General features: G+C 35.5%; 3 protein-coding genes across 7 annotated transcripts; 2 read left to right on the forward strand and 1 right to left on the reverse strand.

Annotated features, from left to right (window-relative positions):
- Positions 1 to 3,072: 3,072 nt before the first annotated feature.
- On the forward strand, positions 3,073 to 5,720 carry LOC111778903 (uncharacterized). Its single transcript, XM_023658906.2, has 2 exons — positions 3,073 to 3,184; positions 3,419 to 5,720. The coding sequence occupies exon 2, from the start codon at positions 3,499 to 3,501 to the stop codon at positions 5,344 to 5,346; it is 1,848 nt and encodes a 615-aa protein (XP_023514674.2). The 5' UTR covers positions 3,073 to 3,184; positions 3,419 to 3,498; the 3' UTR covers positions 5,347 to 5,720.
- Positions 5,721 to 5,763: 43 nt separating this feature from the next.
- LOC111778904 (uncharacterized) lies at positions 5,764 to 8,043 on the reverse strand. The gene is made up of 3 exons (XM_023658907.2): positions 7,696 to 8,043; positions 6,923 to 7,077; positions 5,764 to 6,193 (listed from the first exon to the last, which is right to left on the reverse strand). The coding sequence occupies exons 1-3, from the start codon at positions 7,847 to 7,849 to the stop codon at positions 5,975 to 5,977; spliced, it is 528 nt and encodes a 175-aa protein (XP_023514675.2). The 5' UTR covers positions 7,850 to 8,043; the 3' UTR covers positions 5,764 to 5,974.
- Positions 8,044 to 8,834: 791 nt separating this feature from the next.
- LOC111778349 (uncharacterized) lies at positions 8,835 to 12,384 on the forward strand. Of its 5 annotated transcripts, XM_023658121.2 has the most exons (3): positions 8,875 to 8,976; positions 10,874 to 12,081; positions 12,182 to 12,384. In XM_023658121.2, coding segments are annotated over exons 1-2 (1,188 nt in total). In that variant the 5' UTR covers positions 8,875 to 8,975; the 3' UTR covers positions 12,061 to 12,081; positions 12,182 to 12,384. The 5 variants fall into 5 exon arrangements, with proteins under 5 accessions (XP_023513890.1, XP_023513891.1, XP_086975331.1 ...); XM_023658122.2 differs by having other exon boundaries at positions 8,835 to 8,976; positions 10,084 to 12,384; XM_023658123.2 differs by having other exon boundaries at positions 8,861 to 10,310; positions 10,874 to 12,384.
- Positions 12,385 to 12,438: the final 54 nt, after the last annotated feature.

Below are 12,438 nucleotides of genomic sequence, written 5' to 3' on the forward strand. Positions count from 1 at the left end.
ATTTATGTGATGTATGGCTACATAATGCATTTATTTGAGGTATTTTTTTATTTATAATATAAAGAGCATGGGGTTCCACGTTTTGTGGAGGTCAACGTTTGGAATGCGTTGACCTACAGTCATTCAACAAGCATGTCTTTGATTTGCAACGTTGGCAACCCGATTTTTTTTTAATTATTTAAGAATTAAAATTTGAATTTTTAGAAATTAAGTCGATAATTTATTATTTTTTTTAATAAAAATTATATTAAAAATTGAAAAATTAAAAAAAATTTATTCAATAAATTCCTGTCAAAATAAATGAAATTTTTTGTGAGAATAGAGAATGAAATAGGTGACAGAGATGAGAACAGGGATAGGGAAGTCTCATCTCGATCCCACCCCACCTCAGGGACGCTGAACTAAAAAAAATACCCATAAACTATAGTCGATTCCAATTTTTTTTTAACTAAATAAACCTCAAACTAATACAAATAAAAATTAGACCCCCTAACTTTTAATTATAAAAAATAAACCCCTAACTTAGAATATAATGATAAAAAGTGCCCTCAAAATTTGAAAAATTAAACCAAAAATGAGTTTGGTATCATATTTCATATCAACTTTATTGGAAAATGTGTTTGAGAAAAGAAGACAAAAACAAAAGGGTCCTCTCTCTCTCTCTCTCTGTGCCCTGTCTCAGTGCTGCTTTATATTAATCTTTCATATATTATATGCTTTTTATTTGTTTAATGGTTCTTAGATATGTATAATATATGATTTAATCTCTAAGATATGATGAGTTTAATCCAAAGTATCATCACGAATATATGCAAGAAATAAAGGGCTATTACATACACATAAAATGAAAAAAACCAAACAAATAAACAAACTAAAACCACCAAACCTCTGCAAACGTTTGTATCTTTCTGTTGTGTCTTTAGTTGGATATAGGGTTTGGACCACTTGGAACTTCATGGGCTTCGGCTCCGAGCTCTCCGGTCGTCGCTGGGGAGTTTCGGAGTCGAGATTCAAATGGTTGGACGGCAGTGGCGGTGGAGGCGGTGGAGAGAAGACGGTGGCGGTCGGCCGCCATGGAAGGGGAGGAAGTGAGGGTTAGAAGGAGGAGGAAGGAGAAGAAGAGAGAGAGAAAGTGAGCTGATGAAGATTGTTTTTGTGTAGTAGGTGCCATACAATGGTTCAATCTCCATGAACCACCATCAACACCAACCTATGAAGGAAGAGAGGGAGAGGGTGAAGAAGCTTGTAACTAAGAGAAATAGGGCTCGTAAATGTCTAAGAACCAAAAAGAACAAAAAAAAAAAAAAAAAGTATAATATTTGGAAGATGCTTTAAATGGGGTTGAGTGAAAATACAATAATGCCCTTGTACACACCATTTTTTTTTTCGTGGGGACGGATAAATATTTAGGGCAAGAATTACGTCACCGAGAAAAGATCGTTAGAGTTAACTATGTAAAATAGTGTAGCAAAAATAGTTATTTACCGGGTCGTTTGGTTTCAAGGCAAAAGACCTGTTATGTTCACATGATGTCATTAGAAATAGTCGAGTAAAACGTAGTTTAATCTAAAAGAGTATTATCTGGTTCGAGAAAGAGTATAGTGGTAGAGACATATTGTACCATTTTGTAATTTTACATTTCTTTATTGTTATTTTATAGTAAAAAGGAGAGTTATACTTTGACCAACTTTAAGGAACTTTTCAATTTATTAAAGCTAAATATACTAATTTTAATTTGTTTTTCAAAAGAGTAAATTACCTTTTTGCCCATATACTTAAGTAAGAGACGATAAGAGATGGTTTATTCCATTTGGCTTCTAATAAACTATTAAAAAAAATTGTCCATTAATTAAAGTTAAATATACCATATGGTAAGAATATAATTTTCAATGGTATTTAAAATTTTAAAACGATATAAAAGATGAAATGACCTTTTTGCCCCAAAAATGGTAAAAGCTAGACCTCCAATAACCCCCATTTTTTTTAACTTTGAAAACTTTCTACTATGGGTTAAAAAAGGAAAGTTATCTTTTGACCAAGTTGGATAGATTTTTCAAATAATGGCTATTCTTTTATCTTAGGTAATTCTTAATTTACTTTTTAATATTTTAAAATCATTAAATTTACCCTTAATGCATATAAATTTCTCAATTTAGCATGTCACTTTATTTATTTTTTTCAAAAAATGAATTTTAATTAATTTTTATTACATTCTCAAGATTTTATTTTTTAAAACTTTTAATTAGTTTTAGACTCATGATTACTTGTAATAAATAAATAAATAAATAAATAATATTTGTAAGTACAAATAATTAAAATCGATAACAAACATGGAGCCAAACATCGAGCCAATCAATGACTAAAAGTATTCTTACAAAAATGTTATAAATGCCTTTTCTTTTGAAATATTAATTTTTAAAATTACTTTAAATTAGTCTCTGCCCATAATTTCTATTTTATCTTATTTATTAATTTTTAATTTTGAGAAAAGTAAAAAGACCCCTTCTTTTTGGACGACCCTAAAGAACTGAAACAAAATCGTGTTAGCTATACAGAGAGTCGGGGAGGAAAAGGGAGAATTTTTTCTCCCTACTGAAATCGAGTCATCGAGTTAGAGAGACAGAAATTACATTTCTCGTCCTTGTCTCTAACTCCAACCTCACTTAACTTCATGAAATATTATTAGATTTATTAAAATATATTTTTTTTTATTTTTTATTTTAAATAGAAACTATTTATTAAAAATTATTTGATATATATAGGCGAATTCCGTTTAATGCTACATTTGCAAATAAATGAGAAATTTTTCGAGAATGAAAAATGAAATAAGAGATCATATCTCTGTTCGAATGTTGTTTATTCAAATTCTCAAGAGACGTTTGAGGAGTGGAGTAGGTCGAGTTTGACCGAACCACTATAAAACTACTGTGTCATATCTTCTAACTTATTCACTCCTTTAGGGTTGCTATACCGATCCAACCGAATGAACATCCCAAATTAATCCGGGTCCTTGGGTCTAAGGAAAAAAGGACCATAATCTAAAAGGAATTAAAATTAGTATTAGTATTATGCCCTAGATATTAAAATCACAAACGCCCAAAAGGCGCCAAGTCTCTCTCAATTGCTCTTGCTCCCCTCGCTCAGCCGCTGGCAGCAAACGCCGGCTTCTCACTTCGGTGGACAAGTATGCTTTCTTCTCTTTTGGAATCTAAAGCATAAACAAAAAATTCAAGAACTCTGCTATTCCATTACTTCAAAGAAGATTTGAGGACCGAGAATTCTATTTGGATCTCTCTCTCTCTCTCTCTCTCCCTTTCAGTTCAACAATTCTTAATTTTTTTTTTTTTTTGAAATTATGTTCGAGACGATTTAACTTATCCCTGGAACTGATCGGCGTTTGTTGTCTTCTCCTTTCCAGGCCATTATTGATCTCCCTATTCGAGAACCCAGTTAACCGAATTTGATTTTTGAGCTTTACGAGACCTTAAAGGAGCAGAAATGGCTCACTCGACAGCCCAGAATGCTGTTAATCTGCTTCGGCGTCTTGGAAGGTCTGGCATGGTTGATAAGGCGCTTGCTGTGTTCTCTGAACTTGATCCAGATAAGAAAAACACATATGTTCGTAATGTGATCATTGATTTGCTTCTGAAATCTGGGCGAGTTGATAATGCATTGAATGTGCTCGACGAAATGCTGCTTCCAGGTTCGGAGTTTCGACCCAATGATATAACTGCTGATATTGTTTTCACTAGATTGTTGAAGATAAATGGGTCAGATTGGAGAGTCAAGGAAAATGAAATTGCTGGGTTGGTAGCCAAATTTGGTAAACACCATGTTGTTCCTAATCCCATTACATTAACCCAGTTGATCTCCAAGCTTTGTAGGAGTAGAAATATAGATCTTGCATGGAGTGTTTTAGATGATTTGATGACATGGAATGGTCTTAAAGATGCTGCACCCTGCAATGCGCTCTTAACAGGTTTGGGAAAGGAGAGGGAATTTGAGAAAATGAATTTGCTAATGCGAAAGATGAAGGACATGAATGTTCAACCTAATGTTATAACTTTTGGTATTCTTATCAACCATATGTGTAAGTTCAGAATGATTGATGATGCACTAGAGGTGTTTGAGAAAATGAAGGGCGAAAAGGAGGAGGCCAAGGCCGTTGCGCCTGATGCAATCACTTACAATACATTGATTGATGGGCTCTGTAAAGTGGGTAGACAAGAAGAAGGATTGCGCTTGCTGGGAACAATGAGATCTGATGGCTGTAAACCCAATACCGTTACCTACAATTGTTTGATTGATGGGTACTGTAAGGCAGGCGCAATCGAGCCAGCCCATGCGCTCTATAACGAGATGGTCAATGAACAAGTCGTGCCAAATGTAATCACCCTCAATACTTTAGTTGATGGAATGTGCAAGCATGGCAGAATAAGCAGCGCGGTTGAGTTCTTCAGGGAAATGCAGCAGAAGGGCTTGAAAGGAAATTCTGTTACTTACACGGTGTTCATTAATGCTTTTTGCAAAGTGAACAATATTGATAAGGCAATAGAATTTTTTGATGAAATGTCCAAAGCTGGATGTTTTCCTGATGCTATTGTCTATTATACTTTGATATGTGGTTTAGCCCAAGCTGGAAGGTTGGATGATGCCACCTCCGTTGTGTCGAGGATGAAAGCGGCAGGGTTTCGACTAGATCTTGTTTGCTACAATCTTCTTATCAGTGAGTTCTGTAAGAAGAACAAATTAGATGAAGCTAATGAATTGCTGGATGAAATGGAGGTGGTTGGAATCAAGCCTGACAGTGTCACATACAACACTTTGATTTCTTCCTTCAGTAAAATGGGGAATCTAGAATTAGCCCTTAAATTTATGGAAAAGATGACCAAGGAGGCGTGTCTTTTACCGAGTGTCTTCACTTATGGAGCTGTGATTCATGCATATTGCTTGAACAACAATACTGATGAAGCCATGAAGCTTTTCAAGGAAATGAGCGCCACATCAAAGGTTCCTCCCAACACAGTGATATACAATATATTGATAGATTCTCTATGCAAAAGAAATGAGGTCAGTTCCGCTCTTGCTCTATTTGACGATATGAACGTTAACGGGGTTAAGCCGAACACCACAACATATAATGCTATTTTGAAAGGGCTTAAGGAGAAGAAATGGTTGGAGAAAGCGTTAGAAGTTATGGATAGAATGGTGGAACAAGCGTGTAATGCTGATTATATAACAATGGAGATTTTAACAGAATGGCTTTCTTCCGTGGGTGAAACTGCAAAATTGAAAAGATTTACACAGGGATACAAGGTTTCTGAATTTGCAGCCTCAAGTAGTTGAAAGGGTGAGGTGAGGTGATTTGTTTTGATTAATCGACATGCTTATTACGTTCAAATATCTGAATTCTTAGCGTATTTAACGATACGACTTCGAGGGGAGGATTAGCAAAGGACCTGTTGTTCTTCTAGTTCAGCTGCATCAGGATCATAGCAAAGATGGTGCAATCAGGGACGAATTATGCTCTTCTTTTTGGATTATGATTAGTTTAACAACTAGTCCTACCCTTTGTAGTGTTATTATCTCAAAAATTCTCAAAAAGGAGGTGATGGTGCTTGTCGTTTGATCTATAACCAAAAATGGTGGCGCAGGACCTGGTTTGGTTCAGTCCGAAAATCTACACGAAATACATTGGATAGACATTTATTTTTCGAGAAGTTTCTTAGCTCTCTACTTGATCAAGTACCAAAAATGTAGGCATATTAAATTGACTATAACAGTCATTTTTAACTCGTTCCTATATTCAAAATTTCAAATAATAATGTTACTAAACAGGTTGTGTTCGGTCACGTCAAGAATCTCATAAGATATCTGAAAGACGAACCTACTCAACTCATCATCAGTATATAAAGGTTACATTCACTATAAGTCTTCTATATATAACCAAGAGAATTGACAAAGACACAATTAATTACTCTTCGCCACCAAGAGGAGGATCCTGGTTCGGAGCAGTTCCTGAATCAGAGCCTGGATTCGAGAGTTGTTGTTGGTTGGTCGAACTAGTCGACGATGAAGCAACTTCGATCGTAGGCGATCTTATCGAAGAAGAAGAAGATATCGGACCTTGTACTTCTTTGGCATCACGTGCTGCTTTTTCCTGGGCTTCTTTGGCTCTTTCTATCACCTCCTCCTGTACAAAGTTTGTTTCCAGTATGAATATGCCATTTTCAGCATTATTGAGCTTCATTCACTTCAATCTAGTTTCGGAGGAAATTAAAATGTTCTCAAGAGAACAATAATGCATGCATAAGGGAGTTTTCTTTGCTTTTACTCTTCATACTCTACTCGGTCAATTTTAATCTCAAACTTCTAATCTCATCACATCGAAACTAAATCGAAAGCTACCCACGAGCCCCAAACCATGAATTTTAGCCTAAAAACACTCGAAATGAATAAGAATGATGCTAGAGCCACAGCAATTTTGAGCCATGCATCATGGTTTCAGTAAGTAAAAGCTTCAATCCAGGCTTGACCTACAGTTTTCCCTTTCGAGTTTCCCCTCAAGGTCTTCAAAACGCATCTACTAGGGAGAGGTTTCCACACCTTTATAAAGAATGCTTTGTTCTCCTCTCCAACCGATGTGGGATCTCACAGTTGTCTTCTTTTGCTGTTCTTTTTGTTTTTGTATAATCCACAGTACAAAAGACCACAATGCAGTGTCGTTTTCTCTTTTGATATCCATTCCTCGACAACTCTCACAAGACAACCACTTAAGACTCGACTAAGTTTAGTTGTCGAGATAACTCATAGGACATCGGATTTTAAGTTCATTAGTTGGTCAACCCTTTTATCATGTAAAAGGAAAAGTAAATTAAAAACAAAGTTAGGAAGTTCTATCATTAACTTCGGAGCATCTTACCTGGAAATCAAGAATTTGTTTTTGTTGTTCAGCTTGCAGCCTACCAATCCCACTCAAAACTTCTCCAATTGTTGACTCAACGCGCTCGGTTAAGGCTTCTGCTAAAGCTTTTCCTAAGAAAAAGGCATTTAGAACAGTCCTGCTGTCGCCATCACCTGCATCATACAGCTAGCTCGTTGAATGCTTGATAACAGTAACGAAACTTAAGATCATAGAAACCAAAAAGATTATGTTTCCACTGTGATTCTACAGAATTTTCTTCTAATAAGATCAATATCATGTTCTTAAGATCATTACCATCCCAAAAATTCATTAAGCTTCCAAATCTTCACCAAAAAAAAGAAAAAAAGAAAAAAAAAAAAAAGTGCAACATTTCCTCCTGTAGAACGTGATAAATCTCATAAATTGATCCAAATTCAGAGTACAAAAAGGATCAAGGAGAACAAATTCCTACTCTAGAAAACTAATTAGCTCTTAATAAGGGGGAAATGGATACTAATCTTATAAAATCAGGCGAGCTTCATACTTAATAAAGCCATTGACAATATATATCAAACAGTTTGTAGGCATATAATCAGATATGAAATCCAAAACAAGTGTTCAATCTGCAAACAAAAATCAAGAAAAACGCAGAAATGCCCTCAAATCTGAGAATCAATAGCACAGATTTAAACAGATTTCACCACTAACGCCTTCGTAAAATTCGCCAATAACTATGAACATATACCAAAACAAAACAAAACAAAAACAGAGTAGGCGAAGATTCAAAGTACCAGAGCTGCAACGGACTACGAATCTGGAAGACCCAATTGGTGAAATCGGTCGAAATTTGAGATTTGAAGGAGATGAAAAGTGGGTAATCTTTGGTTTAGAGTGAAGAATTGAGAAATGGGATGGGGAAACTGAAGGTGTAACCCCACTAGTCATTTCTGGGCGACGGGAACTGAAAAATGCGTGGCGTCACTTTCTCAGCGTTTCTCGCTCGTTTTCTTGACAGCCAAACAGAGATAAAAATGGGTACTTGTGGCTTGGACTGTATGATGTCAGCAACCCGGAAACGCCCCCTGATTCTTGACAAGAAGGCAACCACAACGTGGCTCACTCTGGATTATCCAATACCAGCTTTCATGGATGGGTTGTCCGAACCCTGCCTCCAATGACATTTTTTTTTTCTTAATTAGGCTAAAATTAATTAAAAAATATAAAAAATATTCCTAAACTAATTTTAATAATATATATAATTTTTTTTTTAAAAATTAAAAATTTTATTTATTTCAAAAATACCAAATTAAAAAAAATCATTAATACTAATATTATTTTTAAATTGAAATTTTAAAATTAGAATTGATATTAGTAGTCTTTATAAAAAAAATTAAAAATAAGTTTTTATTGTCAATATATGGACGAAAGTCTACGACACCTCATATATTATTATCATTTTTTTTTTAATGTTTAAAAGTTTATGAGTATTTTATAACATTATTTTTTGAATTTTTTTAAAAAATATGAAATTCCTCTGGTAAGAAAATAATAATTTGTAGTTTTTGAAAATAGGTTATTTTAGAATTTATCTTTTTAAAAATTATTTTTGAAAATAAATAAGACAAAAATAAAACCAATTACCTAATGTATTATCATGGGTTTTCTGTATTTTTATTTTTAAAAACATAAACATGAAACAGAGAACATTTATTTATTTTCTTTTTAATTTTTTTATTTAAAAAAATATATATACCAATGAATTTAAAGATAATAATCATAAATAAAATTTAAAATCGACTGTATTTATTTATTTAGTTTTTCTTCGTATGGCCCAGGCCCATAAAGTAAGCCCATAACTTTACAAGTGAAGTGCATCACCACCCAACCTTGTGAAACGCTGCGTTTTGACTCCCCATCAATGCGGCTAAGTCTGGCTATAAATATTCAAACCGATGCCCAGAGTCATTGTTTATGATCATCTCACCATTTTCTGCGCTATATCTCAGCGAGTTCTTCACGCAATCTTTACCGTCGATCCAACTCCGGATGAGTTCCATCAAATTCTGCTTTTAGTAAACCCTAATCTTCCATTTCTGCTATTGATGTTTCAATTTTAGTTTCCTGTTTTTCATTTCAATTATTTGTCATCCGGATTGGATGGGTTGCTGCTGCCCTTGTCTTTGATTCTGTGTTATTTCTTGTTGAATTGTTTGATTCCTTTGGTAATTTGACTTTCTCTTTGTCGAGGCTATAATTGGTTTGATTCGGGTTAGGGTTTGTTTTGGAATTGGGGATCTGCTTATTTGGATGGATTTGGTCTTTTTTTATTTATTTATTTATTATTATTTTTATTTGTAATTATTATCCATTTATGTTCAATTGTTAATCAGGGTGGAAATTAAACGGGTTTATGATCAGAATTTAGGCATCAGAATCTATATCGGCCAATTTTCCTTATACTGCCTGAAGTTCAGCCTTGTTTTGGTTTCACTTAGAATTTTGATAGTAAGGGTGACGCTTTAAACTTGCTTCTATTTTTATAGAACATCGTAATTATGTGGGGTTGGGTAGGTTTCTTAGAATTTATTCCCCAAATCTAATTGAATCGGATGTTTTTTTATTGATGGGATAAAGGGGGTTTAAGGGTTACCAGGAGGGATCATCAGATGATTGATGTTATTGTGATTGCCTCCTGTGCCTTTTTAAACTTGTACAGACAAAAGGGGATGTCGTTGCTTTTGCATCTCCGCTCCATTTTTTCATATCAAAAAAGTTTGATGGAGGGGGGCATTGCCTTTGGAATCCGAAGATTGTGGGTTTGAATCTTCCTTCTTAGGAGAGTGATTTTTTCGATCTTCACATATGCCTAATTTTTTGGTTCGGAAAGTTGTTTGTTGATTTTGCATTGTTGCTGGTTTCTTGTTTGTGTTGACACGTTTTTGGCTGGGTTGGAGGGTTGGTAGAAAGACAATTGGCTAGGATTTTTGTGTAAATATATTTGGATGTTTTATTTGAGTTTTCAATTTTTGGCACCTGATATTTGTTTGAATGGGTGTTCTTATAATGGAAATACCAATACTTGTTGAAATAGTTTTCTTTTTTGTAGTTGTTTTTTTTCCTTAGAAATTGGGACTTTGTATTTATAACCATCAAATTTCTTTTACGCGGTATAAATGCAGGTCAAGGACTTGTACAGACCTTGGCGTCTTGGAGAAGTTGCTAATAGTTTTAGTCAAGGGTGTATTCCACCAATTACTACTACAGTTACAGTTCTTTGCTTTCAGTTTGTAGATCTGTGATTTTGCTTTAATAAAGACAAGAGTAAGCATTCTGTAGATTTGAATTGGTAGCACAAATAGAGATTGAGAAGCCTCCTGTAGGAAATATATAAGAGCTGCTTCTCTTGGTGAGTAATCATGCAATTGCTTGATATATTTTCAGGTGATATGCTATTATGTTAATTGTATCTTGCATGTAAGGCTACTCTCCAGCATTTGCACAGATAACTTATCATTCATTTATTTGAGGTTGTCTTTAAATTTGGATCAAATTTTTATGTGTTTACGTACAATTTATTGTTCACAATATGCATTTTGATAATAAGAAATGAAAAACTTCGACTTTGAAATGGAAAGTATTTGCATCAATGGTCATCCGCTCCTGCATGTTGCTAATAATTTTTTGTCTCTACTTCTACAGGTCCTCATTTAAGTTTAGAGCACCTTTTCTTTTGTATGCATTTGTGATTTATGTGTTGGTGGTATGATGTATTTGATCTTTTTCTGTTATATAATTGGTTGTTTTCTTAGTAATAATTGTGAGAATACTTTGTTTCTGTTTAGAAACCTTATAAACAAACACTTTCTTGTCAAAATTTTTTTTAGCGGTTTTCGTATTGCTTTTATTTTACTATAAGCATTGTGTTATTGCTGTCGATAAAAAGTGTTCTGATCAATTAAATATGCTTAGTGGTTTACCTAGCGTTCAAGATGGCTGGTGTGAAACGAAGAATTCATAATGATTCAGATATCCTTGCTATGCATAAAGAATTGGATGAAGTCTCCTGCCCTATCTGCATAGACCACCCACATAATGCTGTTCTTCTACTTTGCAGCTCTCACCACAAGGGTTGCAAACCTTATATATGTGACACAAGCCATAGACATTCAAATTGCTTTGACCAATTCAAAAAATTAAGAGAAGAAACTAGGAAGAGTCCACGCCTATCAAGTCCTTTACCTATGAATCCATATAGTTTTAGTAGCCCTCCTACAAACAACCTGGGTTTGAGCATTGATTTGAATGAAGTTGATGAAAACCAAAATATAAATGAAAGAAACACTGCTGCATCTCCTGGATTATCTGTTGTAGTTTTAGGGGATAATGGAACTGAAAATTCTAATAGAACTTTAGACACAACTGAGGGTGGAGATTTGGACACTGCTGGTTCTGGGTTCCTAACTCAGAGGGCTGAGCAGGAAGGTCTGGATGCTGGGAACTCATCTGAGTACTCAAATTTGAAGTGCCCCATGTGCCGAGGAGCTGTGCTAGGCTGGGAAGTTATAGAAGAAGCAAGAGAATATCTTAATCTAAAGAAACGAAGTTGCTCCCGGGAAACTTGCTCATTCTCTGGTAACTATCAAGAACTGCGCAGGCATGCGAGAAGAGTTCATCCGACATCGCGGCCTTCTGTGACAGACCCATCTAGAGAACGGGCATGGCGACGCTTGGAGCGCCAGAGAGAAGTTGGTGATGTTGTCAGTGCTATTCGCTCAGCCATGCCTGGTGCCCTTGTGGTTGGCGACTATGTCATCGAAAATGGAGATGGTATGGTGGCAGGTGAAAGAGACAATGGCACCAGAGATGTCAATGGGCCATTGCTGACTAGTTTCTTTCTGTTTCATATGTTTGGATCGGTTGATGGTGGTGCTCGAGAGCCAAGACCACGCTCAAGGTCGTCTTGGGTGAGGCGTCGGCGCTCTGGAGGAGGAATGATCGTACCAGAGCGTCAATTCCTTTGGGGTGAAAACCTTTTGGGAATGCAAGAAGATGCGGATGAGGATTTCCGAATATACATCGGAATGGGCGATGATGCATCACCACCTACGAGAAGGCGACGTGTAACAAGGCCTGGATCTGATGCAGATCAACCATGAGAGGAGGATCCTTCTTCTGTGGTAAACATCTATGACCTTGAGTTGAGGGAGATTTGTTCCCAAATGGAGTGTGTTTCTTGTCGGTCTGAATGCCTAAAAAGGTTCACTCTTAACCCCACAGGCAGGCATCATAGCATCAAAACCATGTTGTGGGGCCGTGGGGTCGTGGGGGAACATCAAGAATTCACTTGGCCATCGTCTTGATGCAAAATACTGAGTCTGCAATCCTTTCATCATTTTTATTTGAATTCAAGTTTATTATATGAATCAAAGTCTGTTTCTAATCTTTGTATATAATGGGATTACGATATTTGATTTGTTCAATGGGTGTGATGGTGGCTTTATTATATAACCTGTCAAGTAGGCCTGCCTGCCTTA

The sequence above is a fragment of the Cucurbita pepo genome, chromosome 17, assembly GCF_057944985.1.
Source record: "Cucurbita pepo subsp. pepo isolate OVF chromosome 17, ASM5794498v1, whole genome shotgun sequence".
Classification (NCBI taxonomy): domain Eukaryota; kingdom Viridiplantae; phylum Streptophyta; class Magnoliopsida; order Cucurbitales; family Cucurbitaceae; genus Cucurbita; species Cucurbita pepo.